Genomic DNA, 26,707 nt, shown 5'->3' with positions numbered 1-26,707 from the left:
CCGTGCAGGGGACACGGGTTCGTGCCCCAGTCCGGGAAGATCCCACATGCCGCGGAGCGGCTGGGCCCGTGAGCCATGGCCGCTGAGCCTGCGCGTCCAGAGCCTGTACTCCGCAACGGGAGAGGCCACAACTGAGAGGCCCGCGTACCGCAAAAAAAAAAAAAAAAAACAGGGATCCAGAAGTCCATACCAATATGGACTCAACGGCCGAATCAATCAATTAATCCATCCACGAGGGAGAAGGGAGGGTTCTGGACAGTAGAAAGCCATGTGGGGGAAAGGCTGGGGTTGGAAATCATGCTTCTGAGAGAGGCAGCAATGGATGCCAACCTAAGGGGACATTCAGGCAAGGAGCAGGTATCTGCGTGGCTTAAAGAGCCTCCCCACGGTCTGCTTATTAGTTGCAAGGAAAAAAACAGTAACTCCACAGTGGAGACATCACACAACACCCAACCAGACGACCCAAGTGAACAAGGCCAGTGCGGTTCAGATGGACACCATGCACCTGCACCTGTGGCCATGAGACCCTGGGGACATGCCTCACACAGTGTCCAGCGGGGATGCACAACCCGACTCCACCAGGAGGGAACATCAGCAAATCCAAAATAGGGAACTTCCTCTCTTGGACATTTTTTTTTTTGATGATGAGAAACAATGCCGTATTTTTTTTTTTTTTTTTTTTTTTTTGCGGTACGCGGGCCTGTCACTGCTGTGGCCTCTCCCGTTGCGGAGCACAGGCTCCGGACGCGCAGGCTCAGCGGCCATGGCTCACGGGCCCAGCCGCTCCGCGGCATGTGGGATCTTCCCGGACCAGGGCACGAACCCATGTCCCTTGCATCAGCAGGCGGACTCTCAACCACTGCGCCACCAGGGAAGCCCTCTAGGACATTTTTTAAAGGAAGGAGAATATGGCATAAAAAATAAAGTCTTAAATAGACAAAGAAAGCTGTGGCGCTGATCCAGGTTGAAGGAGACCACAGAGCCGTGTGATCCTGCACTGGGTTCTATACTGAGAGAAACACTGCAAAGGACATAGCTGGATGGATGGGCAGAACCGAAAGGTGGATGGGAGATGGGGGCGTGGAGTTGATGCTAAGTGAACTGAGGTTGACCCCGCACTGTGCTTACACAGGGGACACCCTCAATCTCGAGGAGGCACGGAGGCATTTAGGGGTCAGGAGCATGATGTCTGCAGTTTACTCTCAAGTGGTTCAGAAAAAATACGTGTGTGAGTCTACATACATGCACACGTGTGTGCACACACACATACACACACACACACGGGGAGGGAGGGAGGAAACGTGAGCAAGCGAGTGCAACTAAAGCAGATGGGGCAAATGTAATCAGTCAGTGAAATTGAACCAAGACTAAACCAGTATTTTTTGTATTTCTGCAACTTGTAAGTTTTTACAGAAATAAAAAGTTTTTGACAGAACAAAATAAAGTCCCACTATGCCTTTAAAAAAAAAAAACTGTGAAGAAAATGAAAAGGCGAGTCACAGACTGAAAAAATATTCACAATCTACGTATCTGACAGAGAACTTATATCCAAAATATATAAAAGAAACTCCCATCCACGCAATAAAAAAGGCAAACAACCCAAAACAATGGAATAACCACTTGACAAAGGCAGATTGGGAACGGCCAACAAACACACAAACAAGTACACAGTATCACTGGTCGCCAAGGAAATGCAAAGCAAAGCCACAGTCACAACCCGTAAAGTGCCTGAAACTAAAATGACAAGCAGAATCCAATGCTGGTGAGCACGCAAGCAGCCAAGCCCTCAGACAGCGCTGGTGCGACCACCTGGACAGGCTGGCACTGCTTACAAGGAAAGCGCACATCTACCCGTGACCCAGCCACTCCGCTCCACAGTATTTACCAAAGAGAAATGAAAATATACGTCCATAAAAAGACTTGCCCAAGAATGTTTCGGGCAGCTCCATTCACAAAGTAGAAAAGCCCAACAAGCGAAAAATGAAGAAACAGATTCATAGGACAGAAAACTCAGCAATAAAAATAAATGAACCGGGACTTCCCTGGTGGCGCAGTCGTTAAGAATCCGCCTGCCAATGCAGGGGACACGTGTTCAAGCCCTGGTCCGGGAAGATCCCACGCGCCACGGAGCAATGAAGCCCGTGCATCACAACTACTGAGCCTGCGCTCTAGAGCCCGCGAGCCACGACTACTGAGCCCGCGTACCTCGACTACTGAGGCACACGTGCCTGGAGCCCGCGCTCCGCAACAAGAGAAGCCACCGCAATGCGAAGCCCACGCACCGCAACAAAGAGTAGCCCCGCTCACCACAGCTAGAGAAAGCCCGCGCGCAGCAACGAAGACCCAACGCGGCCAAAAATAAATAAATAAGTAAATTTTAAAATTTAAAATAAAAAATGAATGAACCACATGAATGAATGTCCAAACCATTATGCTGGATGGGAGAAATCCAGACACATAAAGCATAGTCTACATTATTCCATTTAGATGAAGTTCAAAAACAGGCAAAACCCTTCTGTGGTTGTCGTGGGCTGAATAATGGCCCCCAAAGATATCAGGCCCTAATCCCCAGAACTCGTAAACATTGCTTTGTAAGGTCAAGGGATCTTTTCAGACGGGATCAAGTTGAGGATCTTGGGAAGGAAAGATCATCCTGGACTACCTGACTGGCCCTAAATGCAGTCACGAGTGTCCTTATCAGAGGGAGGCAGAGCGGGCTTTGAGACACACACCGAGGAGCGGGACGTGGCGACATGGAGCAGCAGAGACGTGAAGATGCAGGCCTGCAAGAGTGGAGGGATGGGGCCACAGCCAAGGACTGCCGGCAGCCCCCGAAGCTGGAAGAGGCAGGAAGGAGCCTCCCCTGTGGCCTCCAGAGGGAGCACAGCCCTGCCCACACCTTGTTTCCAGCCCAGTGATACTGACTCCAGACTTCTGGCCTCCAGAACTATGAGAGAATACATATCCGTTGTTGTACCCTATCAAATCTGGGGTAATTTGGTAAGCAGTCACAGAAAATTCACGAAGTTTCTAAAGATAAAAACCAAGCCAGCACTTGCTGACAGAGGGTGGGAACTGCCTGGGAGGGACAGGAGCGGACTTCTGGAAGAGTAGAGAGGTTCTGCACCTTGGAAGCGGCGGGGGAGACACAGGTGATACTAGTCAGAACTCACAGAAGTAAGCGTAGACCTGTACAGGTCACCAAAGGTAAGCTTTACTTCAAGAACAAAACAATCACGTGAGCCCCTGAAGTGCCTGAGACCAGACCCTTCCTCGACTTGCCAGACCTGAGAGCCAAGAGAGTCGCTTCCTGTTGCTCAAGCTGGACTGAACGGAGTTTCCGTTTCTAGTAACCATAAGAGTCTCAACTCCCGCCTACAGAGACGTGCATGTGCACCAAAGAAGTGGCCCCTGGAAGTCCAGCAGTTATACAGGCTCTTCGTCACCTGCACCCAGAATGACTCCACCCGCCTCGCTCCCAGGAGCGGGAGGCATCGGCCTTTTTCTGATTCTACAGGATGTAAGATGCGCCCCCCCCCCCCACCGCCGCAACTAAGCGCACTGCCTGAGCAGGAAAGCAGAGATTACGGGTGGGGTGCTGCAAGAGAAGAGGAAGGATGCCGCAGAATACGGAAGCTTCTCTGCATCGCATACCAGTATCCTGAGCAATCACCAATTAATAATGGACGGGGGATTCCTCCAGGTCATTTCCTGAAGCCGTGTGAGGGACCGACCTGAGCAAGAAACCTTCAGCTGGTTCCCAAAGTGAAAACCTGACAAGTGTTAGAAGGTGTTAGAAGGAGGGGACAATTACAGGAGCACTTTCACCTGTGACAGCCTACTATCATCAGTCTTATCTCCAGAAGAAATAAGAGAGGAACACCAGCTCCATGTTTAACCAGAGACCTGTAAGTCAACAGAGCAGAAGGAACCACAAACAAGCGAGGCAGGGCTGCCATCCCAGCATCTCATTTGGGCCTGGAGTGGAAGCCGTTTCCTCATTCTCTCCAAGGAAACACCACCAACGGGGAAATGAGAGGCAGCTCCGCCCAAGGCAGCGTTACCGGGCTCATATCACTGAATTAAAGGTGAGTTGTTCCACCTTTGGTGAGAAATACCGAACGACGCACTAAAGTCAGAGATGTTAGATGCAGCACACCTTAAACTCCTGGGGCAAAACCAAACCACGATGGAGACCCGTAATTTATGAGATTTGGGACTGGGTAGAATTGTGCTAAACCAAAGAAGTGATGGAGACAAAGAGAAACTTACTTCAAAAGGTCAGTCAGGAGAGGATCCTGCAAAGAAGGCGGAGCAGGAGACACCAGGAACCTCTCCCCACTGGACACCACCTGCTCTGGCAGAACTGTCTGGTGTAATTATTTTGGAACTCGGGAGACTACTGAAGGCTTGCAACCTCCAGGGGAAGAACTGGACAGTAAGTTGTGGTCAACTGGGGGCAAATTCAGCCCTTAGCCCAGCAGCAGCTCCCCACCCCCACCCCAGCCAGGGGGCAGGCAGCTGTGCCCATGTTCCTGGGACGGCCTGTGCACAGCTTGTGGGAACCAGGGTGGGAAAAAAGACCCCCTCCTCTAAAGATTGGGTATCCATGCTCTGATTTTTTTTTAACATCTTTATTGGAGTATAATTGGCTTAGTTACGGTGTGTTAGTTTCTGCTGTATAACAAAGTGAATCAGCTATGTGTATACATATATGGCATATCCCCTCCCTCTTACATCTCCCTCTCACCCTCCCTAACCCACCCATCTATGCTCTGATTGCTGCTTCTGATCACAGAGGTCCAGGAAAGGGGAATGCACCAGTGTTGTTGTACCTTCCTTCCAGCTGCAGAGGATTTGAAGGCTCAGAGCCTTTTCCACCTTCATTTTTCTTTTTCCTCTTTTGGGAGCCAGACATTAAAGACTCAGACATTCAAAAACAACTGCACGTATGTGGAAAATTAGAAGGTGACCATGCATGCCCAGGGAAAGGCCAGGCTCAGAAGAGACCTAAGAAGGACTTAAGTTTATACCTCTGGATGATCCTCAGCACACAGAAAGCCCATAGCAATCCAAAAAAAAAAGGATAATAATAAAAAACAGCAAACCCTGGGGTATGGGCAGATCTGACTTCCAGAGCTGCCACATTATTAGACCCAAATGTCCAGTGTTCAACAACAAAAACAAAAGCACGAGGCATACAAAGAAACAGAAAAGTATGGCCCATTCAAAGGAAAAAATAATCAACAGAAACTGTCCCTGAAAACGACCTAATGGTAGATATACTACACAAAGGCCTTAAAACTACTGTCTTAAAGATGCTCAAAGAACTAAAGGAAGATGTGGAGAAAATCACGAAAACTCTGTATGAACAAAATGGAAATATCAATAAAGAGACAGAAAACCTAAAAAGAAATTCTGGAGCTGAAAATTACAATAACCAAAAATGAGAAATTCACTGGAGGGATTCAAAGGCAGATTTGAACATGCAGAAGAAAGAATCAATGAACTTGAAGATAGAACAATGGTTATTACTGAGTCTGAAAAAGAAAAAAAATTGAAAAAAAAGCAGAAAGAACTTAAGGGACCTATGGGACACTATCAACTGGACCGATATACACATCCTGGGAGTCCCAGGAGACAAGCAAGAGAAAGGGGCAGAGAGAGTATCTGAAGAAATAATGGCTGAAAACCTCCCAAATTTGATGAAAGACATGAATATAAACATCCAAGAAGCTCAATGGACCTGAAGAGATCCACACTGAGATACACTGTAATCAAACTTTCAAAAGACAAAGAGCAAAAATTGAAAGCAAGGAGAGAAGCAAACTGTCACGTACAAGGGATCCTCAATAAGATTATCAGCACATTTCTCATCAGAAACTTGAGGCCAGAGACAGTGAGCCAGCATACCAAAGTGCTAAAAGGAAAACAAAACTGTCAACCAAGAATCCTATATCTGGCAAAACTCTCCTTCAAAAGTGAGGGAGAAATTAAGACATACCTACATAAACAAAAGCTGAAGGATTTCATTATCACTAGACCTGCTTGCAAGAAATGCTCAAGGGAGTCCTGCAGGGTGAAATGGAAGGACACTGGACAGTAACTCAAAGCCATATGGGAAAAAAAAGATCTCAATGAAGGTAAATATATGGACAATATAAAAGCTAATATTATTGAAACAGTGGCTTGTTATCGCTCTTTTTGTTGTCTACATGATTTAAAACACTAATACATATAAAGGAAAAAAACCAATTATTAGTGTAAAAGCTACTACAACTTTGGTTTGTAACTCCATATCTTGTTTTCTACATAATTTAAGAGAATAACACATTGAAAAGCATTATTATTTTACGTTTTGGGCACACAATGTATAAAGATGTAATACTGTGGCATCAACAACCGAAAGGGTGGGAGACGGTGCTACAAATGAGCAGAGTTTTTGTACGTTATTGAAATTAAGATGGTACAAATTCAAATTAGTGTTATAACTTTTGGATGCTAAAGGTAGTCCCCATAACAACAAAGAACTGAGCTATAGAATATACACAAAAGGAAATGAGAAAGGACTTTAAACATTTCACTTCAAAGAAAATCAACCAAACACAAGAGAAAAGAGTAATGCAGGGACCAAAAAAAAAAAAAAACTTTAAGCACATAGAAATAAATAACACAATGACAGAAGTAAGTCATTCCCTATCAGAAATTACTTTAAATGTAAATGGATTAAACTCTCCAATCAAAAGACAGAGACTGGCAGAATGGATAAAAACACATGATCCAACTATACACTGTCTATAAGAGACCCACCTGAGAACCAAAGACACATACAGGCTGGAAGTGAAATGAATATCAACAGAGTAAAAAGGGAAACCCCAGAATGGGAGAAAATATTTGCAAATCGTATAGCTGATAAAGGATTGATATGCAAAATATACAGAAAACTCCACAACCCAATAAAAAACTGGCAAAAAACCTAGACATTTCTCCAGATAAGACACACAAATGGCCAACAAGCATATGAAAAGACGGTCAACATCACTAATCGCTAGGTAAATGCAAATCAAAAGTACAATGAGGGCTTCCCTGGTGGCGCAGTGGTTGAGAGTCCGCCTGCCGATGCAGGGGACGCAGGTTCGTGCCCCAGTCCGGGAGGATCCCACGTGCCGCGGAGCGGCTGGGCCCATGAGCCATGGCCGCTGAGCCTGCGCGTCCTGAGCCGGTGCTCCGCAACGGGAGAGGCCACAACAGTGAGAGGCCCACGTACCACAAAAAAAAAAAAAAAAAAAAAAAGTACAATGAGATACTATTTCATACCCATTAGGATGGCTCCTATCCAAAAAATAGAAAGCAATGAGCACTGGCAAGGACGTGGACTGTTGGTGGGAATGTAAAATGGTGTAGCCACTGTAGACAACAGAATGGTGCCTCCTCAAAAGTGAAAAATAGAATTACCATATGATCCAGTAATTCCACTTTTGGGTATATACACAAGAAGTATTGAAGGCAGGTCTCAAAGAGATACTTGTACACCCATGGTCACAGTAGCATTGTTCTCAATAGTTAAAACATGGAAGCAACCCAAGTGCGGTCTATCCATGCAATGGAATATTATTCAGCCTTAAGAAGGAAGGAGGGCTTCCCTGGTGGCGCAGTGGTTGAGAGTCCGCCTGCCGATGCAGGGGACACGGATTCGTGCCCCGGTCCGGGAAGATCCCACATGCCGCGGAGCGGCTGGGCCCGTGAGCCATGGCCACTGAGCCTGCGCATCTGGAGCCTGTGCTCTGCAGCAGGGGAGGCCACAGCAGTGAGAGGCCCGCGTACTGCAAAAAAAAAAAAAAAAAAAAAAAAAGAAGGAAGGAAATTCTATGATATGCTACAACATGGATGAACCTTGAAGACTTATACTAAGTGAAATAAGTCAGTCACAAAAGGACAAATACAGTATGATTCTACTTACATGTGGTACTTAGAATAGTCAAAATCATAAAGACAGAAAGTAGAATTATGGTTCCCAGGGGCTAGCAGGCGGGGAGAATGGGGAGTGTGTTTAATGGGCACAGAGCTTCAGTTTTACAAGACGAAAAGAGTTACGGGGATGGATGGTGGTGACGGTTGTACAACAATGTGAATGTACTTAATACCACTGGCTGTACACTTTAAAATGGTTAAGATGGTAAATTTTATGTGTATTTTCCCACAAGAGAAAAAGACATTTAAAAAAAAAAAGTAAGTCAGAATACCACTGAATTGGACACTTTAAAAATCATATTAGGGTATGTGAATTTCTCCTCAATGAAAAAATATTTTTTTAAAAAAGACAAATAAAAAAAAACCACAATTTTTAAAAAGTGAGTTGTTATCTTTCCTAAAACCATAAGGGAGACCCAACATTCAGGACAAAATAGAAGACTCTGCACCAATTCCCTCTTCTTTAGCAACCTCCACCTAAGCAGACAGTCGGAAACTCAGCAGGTCCTGCGCGCTCGGTGGGGGGCCTCTGATGGTGACAACCTCAAGCTGCAGCACAGCGAGATGTATGGCTGCAATGTGTATACAGCTGCAAGGTGACTCAATCAGGACACGGACCTGGCTCCAGGGTCCAAGGAGGGGTTATTTTGAAAGCTCTCCAGAGAACCCTCAAGACATCTGTATTTCCAAGTTCTAGAAAGTTTAAATTTATGTAATTTTCAGAGTAAATCCGGCATGATACCTATGTTAAGCACTCAAATCTCTGTTATATGAACTTGTTTTGTTCAAAGAATACTAGCAAATATATAAATAAATTAGAGTTTTACCCCCCAGAGATGTGGGAGAGGGTTATTTTGCTGTGTTACTCCCCAGAAAAGAGCTCTTTTGCCCCCTCGCAGCCCCGTGGTGATCTGCACTTATTCTGACAAAAACGCAGCAGAGGACACTGGGTCTGTTTATTTCTACAGCTACCTTCTTTCCACGTCACTCTTATGTTCTAGGCAGTCTGCTTTATCAGCTTTATTCAAACAGCAAACATTTCTGGAGGCCACACTTGCAAAGCTCACGGCATTTCCAAACGGGCCTTCTGCTGTGGGTGCACTGTCCCCATGGACTCAGGTTTCTAGAAGGTACGTTGTCTGGATCAGAAGAACAGTTAACCCAAAGACAAATCACAAAGGCTTTAGTCGTTCTGGCTAACAGATTACAAACAAGGGGTGTGTCTTCTCAAAACTTTTTTCTAGTTTGTGTCTAATGACTACCAAAATATTCAGGACCAAACAGTCCTCTGAGGCTCAGGTGACTGGGTATAAACTGGAGACACTATTAGCCCAGATGGCCTCTCGCTGATCTAGATAAACACTTGAAAGTGAACAGTCTCACAAAGGTCTATTTCTGATTAAGGAAAATACTTCAAACCTACACCCAGGCAGGCTGGGTGACTGATGATACCGAGAACTTTGTTTTATTTTTTAGGTGTGACGATGGTATTGCAGGGAAGTTTTACCCCCATCTTTTGGAAAGATCTCCTGCACTGTCCACAGAGGAAATGACACGGGGTCTAGGATTTGCTCTAAAATAATCTGGGAGGAATGGGGATAGGAAAGAAAGGCAGAGACAAGGCTGGCCAGGAGCTGATAACTTCTGAGACTGGCGATGGGTACATTCATCGGGTTTATCGTACGCTTCTATCTTTATATTCGAAAGTCTCTATAATCAAAAAGGTCTTAAAGAAAAGAATGTATATGCCGAAATGTTTACAATAATCAAAACAGATGCAATTATGACTGGAATTTGCTTCAAAATGAACCAAAATGGGTTGTGCAAGAGGGTATGGACAAAACAAGACTGTCCACAGAGTGGAAAACTGCTGAAGCTCCTTGGGGCTTATTTTACTATCCGGTCTGCTTTTGTTTACACTTGGCATGTCCACCACATAGAGTTTTTTAAAAGGAAAGAAAAGGGAGAAAGGAATTTGCAGGCTGAATGCACCCGAAGACACGCTCCATAATGGGCTGCAGAGGGAAGCAGGAGCATGCCAGCTGCGACATGTCCCGCCAAGGCCGAGCCCTGACCTTGCAGGAGGCCCAGTGGGCCGCGTCCCCTCCTGGGACACTCCTCGGGGAAGGAGCGAGAGCCCATGTCGACAGCATCAGGCTAGTCTTCTCCTGTACGTCTAAGTCTGGTTGTGGTGGGAATGTCTGATTTGGTTTTCACCCCCGGAATGCTAACCCATCCTCACTGTTCCATGCAGCAAGTAATTTGTGCGGAAATTCATTTCAGACACAGGAACATTTCCTCTCCAGATTACCCTGAAGAAAGTACACTTGATGACAGTAAAACGGAATCCAATATTCCATGTTAAGATAAACCTCCACATCAAAAAGAACTGATGAGCTATTTCAAGCCACATTCCAAGAGCTCCACAAGCAACAGCGCGTGGCGGATCCACCTGTCAGCGGGTAAGCATTTCAGTGAAGAGTTAAAAACTAACAATCAAGTGTTGGGTAAGACATAAAGTTTCAGGACACAGGCTTTATAATCACAAGCGAATTGTAATTAACGTTCTCGAGGGGACACAATCTAAACGTAAATGAGTGGAGAGCCAGGCCCTCTGCTCCTCAGGGGCTCCCTCTGTACCGACCTCCTGCCCACGCCCAGTGGCAGCACCAGGGATGTTGCACCTGAGCTGGCGAACTTCCCCCCAGGATGGGGAAGCCTCTCCCTCCTGGTAAAGCTCCACCCCAGGCCCGGAGGGCCTGCCCCGGGCTGACAAGCATATCTGCATACAGTTGCATTTTAGCTGAAATTTCTGGTAACAAAGAAAGAAAAGCAGAACTGGGAACAAGAACTTTGTGAGAACAACGGACATCATTCGTTCGCCTATACTCAGAATACCTGCCTCTGGGTCTGCTCACCTGATTAGGACCCTGAATTACACGAGGCACAGACATCAGAGAGGTCAGTTCACTGCTACCAGAGGACATCAGGAACTAACACAGCAGCTGTGCTGACACCCCATTCTCCTTCCAAAGGCCCCCCAAGACCGCTCCCAGCCCCCTGCTCTTGCCTCAGCTGCACGGTGATGCAGGCAGACTGACCACCACAGAAGGTGTCTTGTTGGCCTATTTTTATTTTTAATTTACTTGTTAAATTGATATTTGCTTTTTCAAACAAAAATCTGAATCTTAAGAATAGCATGACTTGGGTTTTCCGAAAAATCTGCATCAATGATGTAAATGATGTCTCTTTGTTACATTTCTTCCAACTGAATCCTATAGATTCTTACTCTTGGTTCTGATGTGGGCACATACAAAGTCCACTCTAAGAAAACATTCACTTCTTGTGCAGATTCAAGCTTTACTACACTTAGTATTTGAAAAAGGCATTAAAATGGTCTCATTCTTTCAAAATAATTATTGATTCAATAATCATGAGTTAATGATGTTATGCTGCATGATGCCTGTTTATTGAACTGTTTATAAACCAGCTGCCAGCAGAGTGTACGTACTATTACCATAAAGATGGGAAATGATTAGAACAAAGCTATCACTTGGAACAAGTGTTTTCTAGAATCATATTCCACGCTTGTTATCCATATTGTTAATAATAATCACACTGCTTTTAACGGAAGAAAAAGGAATGGTGACTATGCTTATTCTGCGTGCGTAGAGCCCGTCGCCAGGCGGCACGCGAAACAAGCGGATGGTTCTTACGTTGCCGTCCGCTCCCGAAGGGCTGTTAAACACGTACTCCAGCTGAAAGACGATGGTGAACGCGGGCTGACAGACCATCTCAGGGAGCTGGAGGCGGCTTCTCGAGACCAGAGTGTGGTTTCCAGATCTGCGCCGAGAACACACAGAGGGGGCGTGTCAGGCGGGGCTCCTGCTGCCCGGCACCCACCCGCCATCAGCTCGGGCGCCGCGGCACCGGGCGCGCTGCTGCGGTCTGGTACAGTGAGTCCCCCAAGCAATGGCACTGAGCCCTTCTGGGTGTTTGGCCATCAAGGTAACTTCCCAAACCAGAGCCTCTCTTAGGTGCCGCAATCAACACTCTCCCAAAATGCCAGCACTGGTATCAGGAGGACGGAAGGTCTCCAGGGAGGTACCCCCCCCCGAGGCCGGCTTCCGTCCAGCTTCACGTATGGAACCCCTAGGCGATGTCTCTGTTGTGATTTGAGACGCACAGGACTGAACAGAGCGGCAGAACTTACTGCCCTCTGGTTCTGTGTCATGTGAGAGAGGGATCACGGGGCGCATCTGGAGGAAAGCATGCCAGGGCTCCACAGCTGGAAGCATCTGTTATGCTAACTCCAAAACCCGTCGTGGCACAAAAACCAGGATCTTTCCAACCTCACAACACTGAGGTCTGCTCCTGATGGGGACGACTAAGCAAGAGGAATCAAAGGCACCGGGCAAGAACCCAGGTGGATGAGCGCACACCTCGCGTGTAAGAACAACTGCCTTTCACTCTGATCCCTGGTCAGGTGCCCACACCGCACCTCCTAACTCCACGCGGACCGCGACCTGGGACCCCGGGGGAAATACCTGGCCTTCGAAGAGGCGCCAACTCTCCGGCTGAAGCTGGCAGAGTGCGTCAAGGCCACCTCCAGCTCAGGCACCAGCACCACCACCTGTGGCCTCCGCACGAAGCCCAGCCCGTTGTGCACGCCCACGCACAGGCGCCGCTCCAAGATCTCCAGGGCACCACTGTCCAGCGGGCTGCCCGCCTGGGAAAAGCACACATGGCACAGAATAAGGTCGGTGCGGAGGGGGGCGGGAGCTCGCCAGGAAAGCTCCCAGCAGAGAGCCCCAGCAGAGAGAAGAAACTAGACAGAGGTTTCAGACATTCCAGACCAGACGGAGCTTAGTGAAGCACCATCCAATCAGAGCAGACTGGCCTTGGGCCATTTTCTAGGTACTTTGGGGATTTCTCACGTAGCATCATCTCGTAGAGCAATACATCCCTTAGATGCCTGAATCAGCTAACTCTCGCTCCGGGTTTCCAAGGTTGAGCTACAATTCTCAAGACGCAGCAAACCAGCAACAAGGGGCCCTAGCACCTCCAACAGTGAGAGGAAGTGAGCTCCAAGTGGGCTCCAAGAAGTGAGAGGCCCCGGAGTCAAGGGCAGGCGCTGACCAAGGCTGAACACAGCGAGCATCAGCACCTCTGCCCTCCCACAGCTCAGAAACCTGAGACTTGGGGCGGACAGGGCCGCAGGAAGAGTGGGCATATTTAGGCAGTAAGTCTGCCCCAAAGTGATCCCTGGATATTAAAGTGTTTTCATCTTAACAAAAAAAACATACAGGCGCCCTAACAAATGAGCAAGGATATTCCTCCAGGCTATTACTGTTTATTAAATTATGTGATTGTTGCAAAATGATCCCTGAATTTTCGAGTTTTCTTCATTGCCCATTAATCATGCTAAACAGACGTAAGTTCAGCCCATTAGTCTCTGAGTAATGAAAATAAAACGAAGGTGATAACGGAGTATCTGCCAGTTGGATGGGAACAAAAATACAAAAAGAGTAAAAACACAGAATAAAGTGATCTTTATGGGAATATATAAAATTCAACAATAATGCTCTTAAACATCTTTCTACCCTCAGACAATCTTTTCTGAGCCATAAGAAAACAGCAGGAACTATGCCAAGAAAATGTATGATGCTATTTCAGTCCTCTTCTCTGCTTCGTGTTTCTGTTTCACATGAGACTACATTACATAGCACAACATCTTCAAGAACGGGTAGAGAGCAAAAGAAAAGATCACCTTATTCGTGCGTGTACACACATTCGTGTGTGTGTGTGTGTGTGTGTGTGTGAATAATTTGCTAACTTCACAGACTACGAGGATGGGCATCCACTGACTGCACATTCTTTCTCACAAATACATGTTAGAGACCTACTATGTGCCGACTGTTTTAGGCACATCAGGTGCAGTGGTAAAGCAAACCAAGTCCCTGTCCTCCTGGTGCAAATACTCCAGAGAGGGACCCACAATCCACCCGTAAACAGTAAGGAAACCAGGTGCTCTCCGAGAAGGCCAAGCACCCAGAGAAACGAAGCAGGGTGATGCGTCAGAGAGCACGCCCGGCGAGGGGAAAGGGGGACGCTGCCTGCAGCTTGGGCAGGGCGGCCCCTCAGGGCAACAGGTCTGCACTGAGACATGATACCTGAGAGGGGTCGTGCACAGATCCAGACGAAGAACATGCACGAAAGTGGGCCATGTGTTCAAAGGCCCACAGTGGGGACGAGGCATCACGGTGCGGAGTCTGCAGGACAGCGTCACACAGGCAAAACTGAGCAGTGTTAGGGGGAGCACCGCTCACAGTAAACTGCTTCGATGGGGCAAAGTGGTTGAGATCCCTAGTCGTCTCCTTGGAAACATCCTCAAAATGTCCCTTGTAAATGTGGATTCTTTTACAGGTTTTCCTATGCTCATTTGGTGATTTAATCTACTTTTAAATGAGGACTGATTAAGTTACATTGAAGTGAATGCTAATTAATGTCTCAGGATAACAGCACCCTCGTCAATATCAAAGTTAAGACAATGGGCTCGTGGGACTTCCCTGGTGGTCCAGTGGTTAAGACTCTGCTCTTCCAATGCAGGGGGCCTGAGTTCGATCTCTGGTCAGGGAACTAAGATCCCGCATCCCACATGCCACGTGACCCAGCCAAAGAATAAAAATTTTTTTAAAATTTAAAAAAATAAAGACAATGGGTTAGTGTCCCTCTTCAGCCACAAAGAGACGAAAGACAGGACCACAGGTGTCACCAGGGGCTGGACCACCCACCTGGGGGCTTGAGAGGCCGGGAGCTCCCCAGCTCCGCCTGCCGTTTCCACCTGCACCGTTCAGACTAACTTCCCCGACCCAAGACTGTACCTCCCGGAAGTGATCGCTGATCACAAGTTCCAGAAGCTCCTCCTCAAACTTCTCCAGGGAGGGATACATCGTGAAGAACAGATTGTCCAGGTACCACGTGAGAGACTTCTGAAGGCGAGGCTTCCGGAGCGTGTCCCCTGCACAACGAGAGGCTCAGAGGGATGACCCGCAGAAACAAAACCACTGGAGGGTCCTCTCACCCACGGGGGGTCCAGGCCGCAGGCCAAGGACAGAGAAGGCAGCATGGGCATCGCTCAGAGAGGACTCACAGCCAGAGCCCACCTCCGTCCAAGCCCAGACACCAAACAGATCAAACAAGCGCAAATTTCATTTTCGGTCCAAATTCTACCCCAAAGCATCTCCAGGAACAAATCCCCTAATCCGGCCATCCAGGGCACACAGACAGCCTGAGGCAGAGTGACATCTGTCCCCTGCACTCGGCTCCCCTTTATCATGACTTCCTATCCAGCAAGGGCACAGCCCGCTATGTCATTTCTCGTTTCATTAGGTTTACCCTGAACCACGTGGAAACACGCAGGCATAGGCGTGAGCATGGCACGGCAACGAGCAGAAACTCGGGCTGGGCTGGCACCGTGAAGGAAGTCCTGCCCCATCAAGAAGCACCCCTGGACCGTGAGCTCCGTGAGGACAGAAGGGGGTGGCGGCCCCTGCATCCAGCCCAGCACCTGCACCAAGCAGGTACATGGAAGCCCGGCCGCAGCCGCGAGAGGGGAGCATCACGTGCATTTGGAGAGGATTCTCCATGGGCTCTGGAGCAAAGGTGACACAGGAGGAAGAAGGCAAAGCCAGTTGCTCCCCAGCAAACACACCCCCAGGGGTCTGTCCCTTACGTCCCCATCAGCGTCATCATTCTGGTTCTGGTCCTGTCTGTCTCTCCCTAAATGTTCAGGGTTATTTAAATATTTACATGCAAGGTCTTCGATTTTGAAGGCCAATTCTAAACTTTAAAAAAAATTGACGTAAGACTCAATGCTGAGGGGTGGAGTCAAGGTGCCGTACTAGGAGGATGCGAATTCATGTCTCCTCACAACTAGGGCACCTACCAGGTGCTGGTGAGGGACCACAGACACCTGGGGACAGGAGGAACCCCCAGTGACCGGTTGTTTCAATTACAGCTTTATTTTTCCTAATATATTTTTTATCTTTCTAACTTTATTTGGTATTTTATTCTTTGATATTGTACTGCTCCTTTTTTTCTTTCTTTTTTTTTTTTTTTTTTTTTTTACCATGCCATGAAGCTTGCAGGATCTTGGTTCCCAGGCTGGAGGTCAGGCCCAAGCTCCTGTAGTGGGAGCTTCGAGTCCAAACCGCTGGACTAACAGAGAACCTCAGACCCCAGGGAGTATCAGTTGGAGTGAGGCCTCACAGAGGTCCTCATCTCAGCACCAAGACCCGGCTCTATTCAACTGCCTGCAAACTCCAGTGCTGGACGCCTCAGGCCAAACAACCAGTAAGACAGGAATACAGCCCGACCCATCAAAAAAGGAAAAAAAATGAAACGACAAAAAAAAATATGCTACAGACGAAGGAGCAAGGTTAAAACCCACACAACCAAATAAATGATGATGAAATAGGCAACCTACCCGAAAAAGAATTCAGAGTAGTGATAGTAAAGGTGATCCAAAATCTCGGAAAGAGAATGGTGAAAATACATGAAACATTTAACAAGGATCTAGAAGAACTAAAGAGCAAGCAAACAGTGATGAACAACACAATAACTGAAATTAAAAATACTCTAGAAGGAATCAATAGCAGATTAACTGAGGCAGAAGAATGGATATGTGAGCAGGAAGATAAAATGGTACAAATTACTGCCACGGAGCAGAATAAAGAAAAAAGAATGAAAAGAATTGAGGACAGTCTCAGAGACTTCTGGGACAACATTAAACGCATCAACATTCCGATTATAGGGGTCCCAAAAGAAAAAGAGAAAAAGAAAGGGTCTGAGAAAATATTTCAAGAGATTATAATGGAAAACTTCCCTAATATGGGAAAGAAAGTAGTCAATCAAGTCCAGAAGCACAGAGAGTACCACACAGGATAAACCGAGAGAAACACACCAAGACACACAGTAATCAAACCGACAAAAATTAAAGACAAAGAAAAATTATTAAAAGCAACAAGAGAAAAACAACAAATAACATACAAGGGAACTCCCATTAGGTTAACAGCTGATTTCTCAGCAGAAACTCTGCAAGCCAGAAGGGAGTGACATGATATACTTAAAGTGATGAAAGGAAAGAACCTAAAACCAAGAATACTCTACCTAGCAAGGCTCTCATTCAGATTCGACAGAGAAATCAAATGCTTTACAGACAAGCAAAAGCTAAGAGAATTCAGCACCACCAAACTAGCTCTACAACAAATGCTAAATGAACTACTCTAAGTGGGAAACACAAAAGATGAAAAGGACCAACAAAACAAGCCCAAACCAATTAAGATAATGGTAATAGGAACATACATATTGATAATTACCTTAAATGTAAATGGATTAAATGCTCTAACCAAAAGATACAGGCTTGCTGAATGGATACAAAAACAAGACCCATACATATGCTGTCTACAAGAGACCCACTTCAGACCTAGGGACACATACAGACTGAAAGTGAGTGGATGGAAAAAGATATTCCATGCAAATGGAAACCAAAAGAAAGCTGGAGTAGCAAGTCTCAAATCAGACAAAATAGACTTTAAAATAAAGACTTTTAAAAGAGACAAAGAAGGACACTACATAATGATCAAGGGATAAATCCAAGAAGAAGATATAACAATTGTAAATATTTATGCACCCAACATAGGAGCACATCAATACATAAGGCAAATGCTAACAGACATAAAAGGGGAAATCGACAGTAACACAATCATAGTAGGGGACTTTAACACCCCACTTTCACCAATGGACAGATCATCCAAAATGAAATTAATAAGAAAACACAAGCTTTAAATGACACATTAAACGAGATGGACTTAATTGATATTTACAGGACATTCCATCCAAAAACAACAGAATACACTTTCTTCTCAAGTATTCATGGAATATTCTCCTGGATAGACTATATCTTGGTTCACAAATCAAGCCTTGGTAAATTTAAGAAAATTGAAATTGTATCAAGTATCTTTTCTGACGACAACGCTATGAGACTAGATATCAATCACAGGGGAAAAAATGTAAAAAATACAAACACATGGAGGCTAAACAATACGCTACTAAATAACCAAGAGATCACTGAAGAAATCAAAGAGAAAATCAAAAAATACCTAGAAACAAATGACAATGAAAACATGACGACCCAAAACCTGTGGGATGCAGCAAAAGCAGTTCAAGAGGGAAGTTTATAGCAATACAATCCTACCTCAGGAAACAAGAAAAATCTCAAATAAACAGCTAACCTTACACCGAAAGCAATTAGGGAAAGAAGAACAGAAAAACCCCGAAGTTAGCAGAAGGAAAGAAATCATAAAGATCAGATCAGAAATAAATGAAAAAGAAATGAAGGAAATGATAGCAAAGATCAATAAAACTAAACACTGGTTCTTTGAGAAGATAAACAAAATTGATAAACCATTAGCCAGACTCATCAAGAAAAAAAGGGAGAAGACTCAAATCAACAGAATTAGGAATGAAAAAGGAGAAGTAACAACTGACACAGCAGAAATACAAAGGATCATGAGAGATTACTACAAGCAACTATATGCCAATAAAATGGACAACCTGGAAGAAATGGACAAATTCTTAGAAAAACACAACCTTCCAAGACTGAACCAGGAAATAATAGAAAATATGAACAGACCAATCACAAGTAATGAAATTGAAACTGTGATTAAAAATCTTCCAACAAACAAAAGCCCAGGACCAGATGGCTTCACAAGAGAATTCTATCAAACATTTAGAGAAGAGCTAACACCCATCCTTCTCAAACTCTTCCAAAATATAGCAGGGGGAGGAACACTCCTAAACTCATTCTACGAGGCCACCATCACCCTGATACCAAAAGCAGACAAAGATATCACAAAAAAAGAAAACTACAGGCCAATATGACTGATGAACAGAGATGCAAAAATCCTCAACAAAATACTAGCAAACAGAATCCAACAGCACATTAAAGGATCATACACCACGGTCAAGTGGGGTTTACCCCAGGGATGCAAGGATTGTTCAATATATGCAAATCATTGAATGTGATACACCATATTAACAAATTGAAGGATAAAAACCATATGATAATCTCAATAGATGCAGAAAAATCTTTTGACGAAAGTCAACACCGGTTTATGATTAAAAACTCTCCAGAAAGTAGGCATAGAGGGAACCTACCTCAACATAATAAAGCCCATATATGACAAACCCACAGCCAACATGGTTTTCAATTGTGAAAAACTGAAACCATTTCCTGTAAGATCAGGAACAAGACAAGGTTGCCCACCCTCACCACTATTATTCAACATAGTTTTGGAAGTTTTAGCCACAGCAGACAGAGGAGAAAAAGAAATAAAAGGAATCCAAATCGGAAAAGAAGTAAAACTGTCACTGTTTGCAGATGACATGATACTATACATAGAAAATCCTAAAGGTGCCACCAGAAAACTACTAGAGCTAATCAATGAATTTGGTAGAGTAGCAGGACACAAAATTAATGCACAGAAATCTCTTGCATTCCTATACAATAATGAAGAAAAATCTGAAAGAGAAATTAAGGAAACACTCCCATTTACCACTGCAACAAAAAGAATAAAATACCTAGGAATAAACCTACCTAGGGAGACAAAAGACCTGTATGCAAAAAACTATAAGACACTGTTGAAAGAAATTAAGGATGATACAAACAGATGGAGAGATATACCATGTTCTTAGATTGGAAGAATCAACATTGTGAAAATGACTATACTACCCAAAGCAATCTAGAGATGCAATGCAATCCCTATCAAACTACCAATGGCATTTTTCACAGAACTAGAACAAAAAATTTCACAATCTGTATAGAAACACAAAAGACCCCAAATAGCCAAAGCAATCTTGAGAATGAAAAATGGAGCTGGAGTAATCAGGCTCCCTGACTTCATACTATGTTACAAAGCTACACTAGTCAAGACAGTGTGGTACTGGCACAGAAACAGAAATATCGATCAATGGAACAGGACAGAAAGCCCAGAGATAAACCCACGCACATATGGTCACCTTATCTTTGATAAAGGAGGCAAGAGTATACAATGGAGAAAAGACATCCTCTTCAATAAGTGGTGCTGGGAAAACTGGACAGCTACATGTAAAAGAATGAAATTAGAACACTCCCTAACACCATACACAAAAATAAACTCAAAATGGATTAAAGACCTAAATGTAAGGCCAGACACTACAAAACTCTCAGAGGAAAACATAGGCAGAACACTCTATGACATAAATCACAGCAATATCCTTTTTGACCCACCTCCTAGAGAAATGGAAATAAAAACAAAAATAAACAAATGGGACCTAATGAAACTTAAAAGCTTTTGCACAGCAAAGAAAACCATAAAAAAGACGAAAAGACAACCCTCAGAACTGGAAAAAATATTTGCAAACGAAGAAACTGACAAAGGATTAATCTCCAAAATATACAAGCAGCTCATGCAGCTCAATATCAAAAAAAACAAACAACCCAATCCAAAAATGGGCAGAACACCCAAAGAGACATTTCTCCAAAGAAGACATGCAGATTGCCAACAAACACATGAAAGAATGCTCAACATCACTAATCATTAGAGAAATGCAAATCAAAACTACGACGAGGTATCACCTCACACCCATCAGAATGGCCATCATCAAAAACTCTACAAACAGTAAATGCTGGAGAGGGTGTGGAGAAAAGGGAACCCTCTTGCACTGCTGGTGGGAATGTAAATTGATACAGCCACTATGGAGAACACTATGGAGGTTCCTTAAAAAACTAAAAATAGAACTACCATACGACCCAGCAATCCCACTCCTGGGCATATACCCTGAGAAAACCATAATTCAAAAAGAGTCATGTACCACAATGTTCACTGCAGCTCTATTTACAGTAGCCAGAGCGTGGAAGCAACCTAAGTGTCCATCAACAGATGAATGGATAAAGAAGATGTGGCACATATATACAACGGAATATTCTTCAGCCATAAAAAGAAACGAAACTGAGTTATTTATAGTGAGGTGGATGGACCTAGAGACTGTCATACAGAGTGAAGTAAGTCAGAAAGAGAAAAACAAATACCATATGCTAACATATATATATGGAATCTTAAAAAAAAAAATGGTTCTGATGAACATAGGGGCAGGACAGGAAAAAAGACACAGACGTAGAGAATGGACTTGAGGACGTGGGGAGGAGGAAGGGTAAGCTGGGACGAAGTAAGAGAGTAACACTGACATACATACACTACCAAATGTAAAACAGATAGCTAGTGGGAAGCAGCCGCATAGCACAGGGAGATCAGCTCGGTGCTTTGCAACTACCTAGAGGGGTGGGATAGAGAAGGTGGAAGGGAGACGCAAGCGGGAGGGGATATGGGGATATACGTATGCATATAGCTGATTCACTTTGCTATACAGCAGAAACTAACACAACATTGTAAAGCAATTATACTCCAATAAAGATGTTTAAAAGAAAAGACTCAATGCTGACGAAACTGTGGTGAAAGGAACACTCTACCTTGCTGAAAGGTTATAAATCAGTACAGCTAAGAGGCAATTTTCTCTAACTTTGTGTGTCAAGAGCCTTAAAAATGTCCATATCCACCTTCTGCCCCAGTAATGCAACTTCTGAGTCTAGTTAGCAATATATCAAAGTGGAAGCAAACTTTACTTGCAGGCATGCTCATTAGAACATTATTTATAACAGAGTCAAAAATAAGAAACCACCAGATGTTCAATAATAGGAGAATTTAAATAATCTGTGGCTCATTCAGATAAAATGAGAAACAAATCATATTCTCTAAGATTATTTAATAATCAAAAAGTAATCATGATATTGTAGGTGAAAAAAACAACATATAAAACTGTATTATGGGCTTCCCTGGTGGCGCAGTGGTTTAGAGTCTGCCTGCCGATGCAGGGGACGCGGGTTCGTGCCCTGGTCTGGGAAGATCCCACATGCCGCAGAGCGGCTGGGCCCGTGAGCCATGGCCACTGAGCCTGCGTGTCCAGAGCCTGTGCTCCACAACAGGAGAGGCCCCAGGGGTGAGAGGCCCGCGTACCGCAAAAAAAAAAAAAAAAAAAAAAAAAAACCTGTGTATTATTAGTCCATTTGATGACAATTTTATTTAAAATATACGCATTTACATGTATACATGTATATCATTTTTTGGAGAAGTTGCTCTGTTCTTGTTTTTCTTTTTTTTTATTTTAGTATGACTGATATACAATGTTTCAGGTGTACAGCAAAGTGACTCAGATATATATATATATTTCTTTTTCAGATTCTTTTCCATTATAGATAATTACAAGATATTGAATATAGTTCCCTGTGCTATACAGTTGGTCCTTGTTGTTTATTTTATATATAGTAGTGTGTATATGTCAATCCCAAATTCCCAATGTATCCCTCCCCCGCTTTGCCCTTTCATAACCATAAGTTTGTATTCAAAGTCTGTGAGTCTATTTCTGTTTTGCAAATAAGTTCCTTTGTATATTTTTTCAGATTCCACAGATAAGTGATATCATATGATATTTGTCTTTCTCTGACTTCACTTAGTATAATAATGTCTAGGTCCATCCGTGTTGCTGCACATGACATTATTTCATTCTTTTCTATGGCTGAGTAATATTCCATTGTATATATGTGCCACATCTGCTTTATCCACTCCCCTGTCAATGAACATTTAGGTTGCTTCCATGTCTTGGCTATTGTAAATAGTGCTGCTATGAACACTGGGGTGCATGTACCTTTTCGAAATAGAGTTTCCATCTTTTCTGGATATATGCCCAGTAGTAGGATTGCTGGATCATACAGTAACTCTATTTTTAGTTTTTTAAGGAACCTCCATACTGTCCTCCACAGTGGCTGTATCAATTTACATTCCCACCAACAGTGTAGGAGGGTTCCCTTTTCTGCACACCTTCTCCAGCATTTGTTATTTATAGACTTTTTGATGGTGGCCTATGCATGTATATCTGTAGGCAGTAATCACAGATTATTTTATTTCCCTCTTTGTGGCTTTCTGTACCTTCCCTATCACAAATCTGCGCTAGGTTTGACTGATACTTCTGAGAAAGTCTATGTATTCCTTTCATCATTTTTTAATCGTTTAAAGCAGGTCAGTTGATGAATCAGACCCAATTAAAAGTGCAGGTATCATTATTCACAGTAGCCAAAAAGTGGAAACAACCCAGTATCCATCCACAGATGGACTGACATACAAAACGGGGTCCATCCACACAACAGAATATCATTCAACCTTAAAAAAGGAAGGAAATTCTACCATATGTTACAACGTGGATGAACGCTGTAGACATTATGCTGCGTGAGATAAGCCAGTCACAAAAAGACAAGTTCTGGATAATTCCATTTATATGAGGTACTTAAATTAGTCAAATTCTGAGATGGAAAGGAGAATGGAGGCTGCCAGGGGCTGGGGGGCGGCGGGTGGGGAGTTAGCGCTTCATGGGTGCGGAGTCTTGTTCTGCAGGAGGAAAACGTTCTGGAGAGGGAGGGTTGCTCAAGGATGTGAACGTTCTTAACACTATGGAACTGCATGTTGAAAAACAGTTAGAAGAGTACATTTTATGACACGTCTATTTTACCACGATTTTTTTTAAGTGCAGAAATATATAAACTGCAACCTTTCATGAAATGGTCAAGCGAGTGTCCGAAGCACATCCTGAACTGGGAGCCTCCGTCGGGGCCGGCGGGGTTGGGGGGGGTTGGAGGGCAGGGCGAATGGTCCACCTCCTGCAGCAAGGCGCAGGAACCCAGGGCCTCCGCTGACAGGAGGAGGTACAGATTGTCCCTGCAGGATTTCAGGGAGCGATGCTGGCGGGACTCAGAGCAGGAGGTGAGTGTGCAGAGACGGAGCAGAGGGAAGTGGGAGGGACGCGTGAACAATGCTTGTCACTCCCTTATTTTGCAGACTCCATGTTATTTGCATTCTGCAAGTTAATTCATGTGTCTGCAATCCTCCTCCAGTGACTTCAGCATTTTTAACACAAGACCGCTGCCTTTTTCCATGACCCTGAGCTGCATGACCCTGCTCGCTGCTTTAAAGTATGGACAGGCTCGTTTGCTGGTTACCAAACAATCCCCCTCCTCTTGATCGCAGTTAAACTCTTGGCCAAAACATGTGTTCAGACTCAAGTGGCCCAGGGCTCTGTGGGCAGTCACGGGGGTGGGGGGTGGGGTCCAGGTAAGGCGGCCATGCCCCTCCACCAGAGGGAGGTAGCCACGGCCCCTGAGATCCCTGTACTCCTGGTGAGACCCCCTTACCTCCCCCCACCCCACACTCAGGACCCACACACACCCTCTCGGCCTTGACGCTGTCGGGACCCTCTCACCCTGCCCCCCACCTGGGCTTCCATCACTCAGCCCAGGGAGCCGGGACCCCCCGGACACCCCATTCTCTCATCTCTGGGGCAGAGAGCAGCCTGGGGGTGCCCACTGAACACACAGGGAAGAACACACGGGCTGCACCCAGCACCCTCTCCCCAGCAGTCCCGTGCTGAGCAGCAAAATCACCCAACCCCAAAGGGACACCCCGACATGTTACCTGCTAACCTTCCCCCCACGTCAAGTCCTGCTTCCAGAGAAGCGTAAGTGGGAAATGAGTGCCCTTCCCCCGGGGCTGCTCCCGCAGAGGGTCTGCCTGGCCCCCAAGCCAGAGGTCACTCCACGGTCAACAAGCACTGGAACAGAGAGAACAGCCACCAGCCAGACCCCCGTCTGCAGGCTGCCACAGGAACAGAAGGAAAACCCAGAACCAACGCCTTTGCCAACTCAAGGTGCCCAGTTCCAAGCCTGGCTTGGCCAGGGACCCGCTCCGCAAGCTTCCAGAAGCCATGAGTGAAGAAAGAAGGGCCCTGAAGGGCCCTCCCACAGGAGACAGATCCGACCTCCCAGGTGTCCTGCGGCAGCCACAGGGTGGCCAGGTCGGAGGAGCCTTCTGGCTCAACTCAAGGCAGAACTTGCCTGACCGAAGAACAGCAGCTCACGCTCGCTGGACCCTCCCTGTGTCCCTCTCTGGGTAGGTCCTCATAATGTCCCCATGTTACAGAGGAGACCGGCCACAGCAGAGGCTTGCAGCCATCACACGGGGCCAGGAGCAGAGCGGGCGCACCACCGCCGGCCTCAGGGCTCTTCCCCAACATTCCAGCAGCGCCCACAAAGCACAGCTTTGCCGTCTGACATTGTCATTCAGCCATTCAACCGACCAGCGTCAGCAGCCAGGACAGACACAAGGGGCCTCAGCAGAGCTGACCTCCCGGTGGTGGGGACTGCTGACCCTCGTGCTCTGTAACTGGGTCAAGCTTTCACCGATCTGTTGCCAAGTCTCTGGACAGGGCTGCAACTCCCAGCAAGAGCAGTGCTCCCGTGGGAAGACAAACCCTACTGCACAACGATCCATCTTCTTCTGAGACTCCCCTGAATGCACTGCAGAGAAAATGGGGACCGCTAGAACCCCTCCCTAGCGACACCCTTCAGGGAAGCACTTGGAAACACCCGAGATGCCCAAGGAGCTCCCCGCTAGGCCCTAACCACGTCCCCCCACCCGCGGACCCCAGCCTCCCGGGGACATGGCTCTCCTGCCGAGGGTATTTCGTTCGCCAGAATGCACCTCACAAGATAGAGAGAACACTGCGACAGAGGCAACAGAATGCAAGCGAAATCTAGGAACGATTTAGGCGGGAGTGGAAATGAGCTTGAGCCGGTCCACACCGGCTCTGAAACGCCTCCCACTGCCCGTGAGGACCGTGGTTAGACTGTGAGGTTGGCCCTCGCTTACCTTCATCTGGGAAAGATGCCCTGATGCTCCACTGGGAATACAGGGCTGCACCCCCAGCCCCAGCACGGGCCTGCCACGCACAGGATCTACTCTACAAATACGTGTTGAGCCATCCACAAATAAGTGAATGAGTCAATGACTCAATTAGTGTATAAAAGGCATACACCAAGCTATTAGCAGTGGTTTTCTCTAGGAGTGAGATTGGAAGGGAAAACTTTTAGTCTTACCGAATTCATTGAGTAAAGATTAATTCTGTCACTTGAACCTGTCCTTGGCCTAAGAGGGCGCAAAGGACTGGGGTCTAGGCTGCAGGATCACCAGCCCCCGGCTCTCAGCGGCAGCGGGAAGCCCTGTCGCCCTCGCTCCCTCTCTGCAGGGGACCGCGGTCACTCCGGGAATCTAGAAGCCACGCTCCCAGACTTGGGGAGGGCAGGCCGTCAGCACAGCCTGGGAAGCCTGCGGGGAGAACCCCACCTCTACACAAGGTGCTCAGGCTTGGGGTGCGGGGCCCCACCCGGGACCTTGATGTTGTTTGTTGAGATGCAGCGCCGGCAGGTCGGGGCTGGGGAACCACCTCAGGTAGGTAAGTAGAGGGCGGGCCCGGGGACACACCAATAGGGGAGGCCGCCACGGGGCAGACGGGCAAGTCAGTTCCGCGGACAGCGCTGCCGAGCTGGGTTTAACAGATGACGAAGCCGGGGCTGGAGTCAGCGGGCTGGTGGGTCAGGCAGGGCGGGCTGGCCCCGGGACTGCCCCGCACGGCACAGAGCTGCCACGGCGATGCTCGACATACAGGAGGGAGGGAGGATGGGATCCTGGGGAGCAGCGGCAGTGAGCCAGGCCAAGCAGGGGACAAGGGGTGATTGACAGCAGTGAGCCCCCTG

General features: G+C 46.1%; 1 protein-coding gene across 3 annotated transcripts in view; it reads right to left on the bottom strand.

The window, feature by feature from the left end:
* The window catches only part of NPHP4 (nephrocystin 4), a 126,234-nt gene that overhangs the window by 80,162 nt on the left and 19,365 nt on the right, over nucleotides 1-26,707 (bottom strand). For all 3 annotated transcript variants that reach the window (XM_060141619.1, XM_060141617.1, XM_060141618.1), the window contains 3 exons: nucleotides 14,856-14,992; nucleotides 12,519-12,700; nucleotides 11,688-11,814 (listed from right to left, as the gene is read on the bottom strand). In XM_060141619.1, coding sequence (XP_059997602.1) covers nucleotides 11,688-11,814; nucleotides 12,519-12,700; nucleotides 14,856-14,992 — 446 coding nt within the window. The remainder of the gene's footprint in view (nucleotides 1-11,687; nucleotides 11,815-12,518; nucleotides 12,701-14,855; nucleotides 14,993-26,707) is intronic.

The sequence above is a fragment of the Lagenorhynchus albirostris genome, chromosome 2, assembly GCF_949774975.1.
Source record: "Lagenorhynchus albirostris chromosome 2, mLagAlb1.1, whole genome shotgun sequence".
Taxonomy (NCBI): domain Eukaryota; kingdom Metazoa; phylum Chordata; class Mammalia; order Artiodactyla; family Delphinidae; genus Lagenorhynchus; species Lagenorhynchus albirostris.
This window is presented reverse-complemented; position numbering and strand designations above follow the sequence as displayed.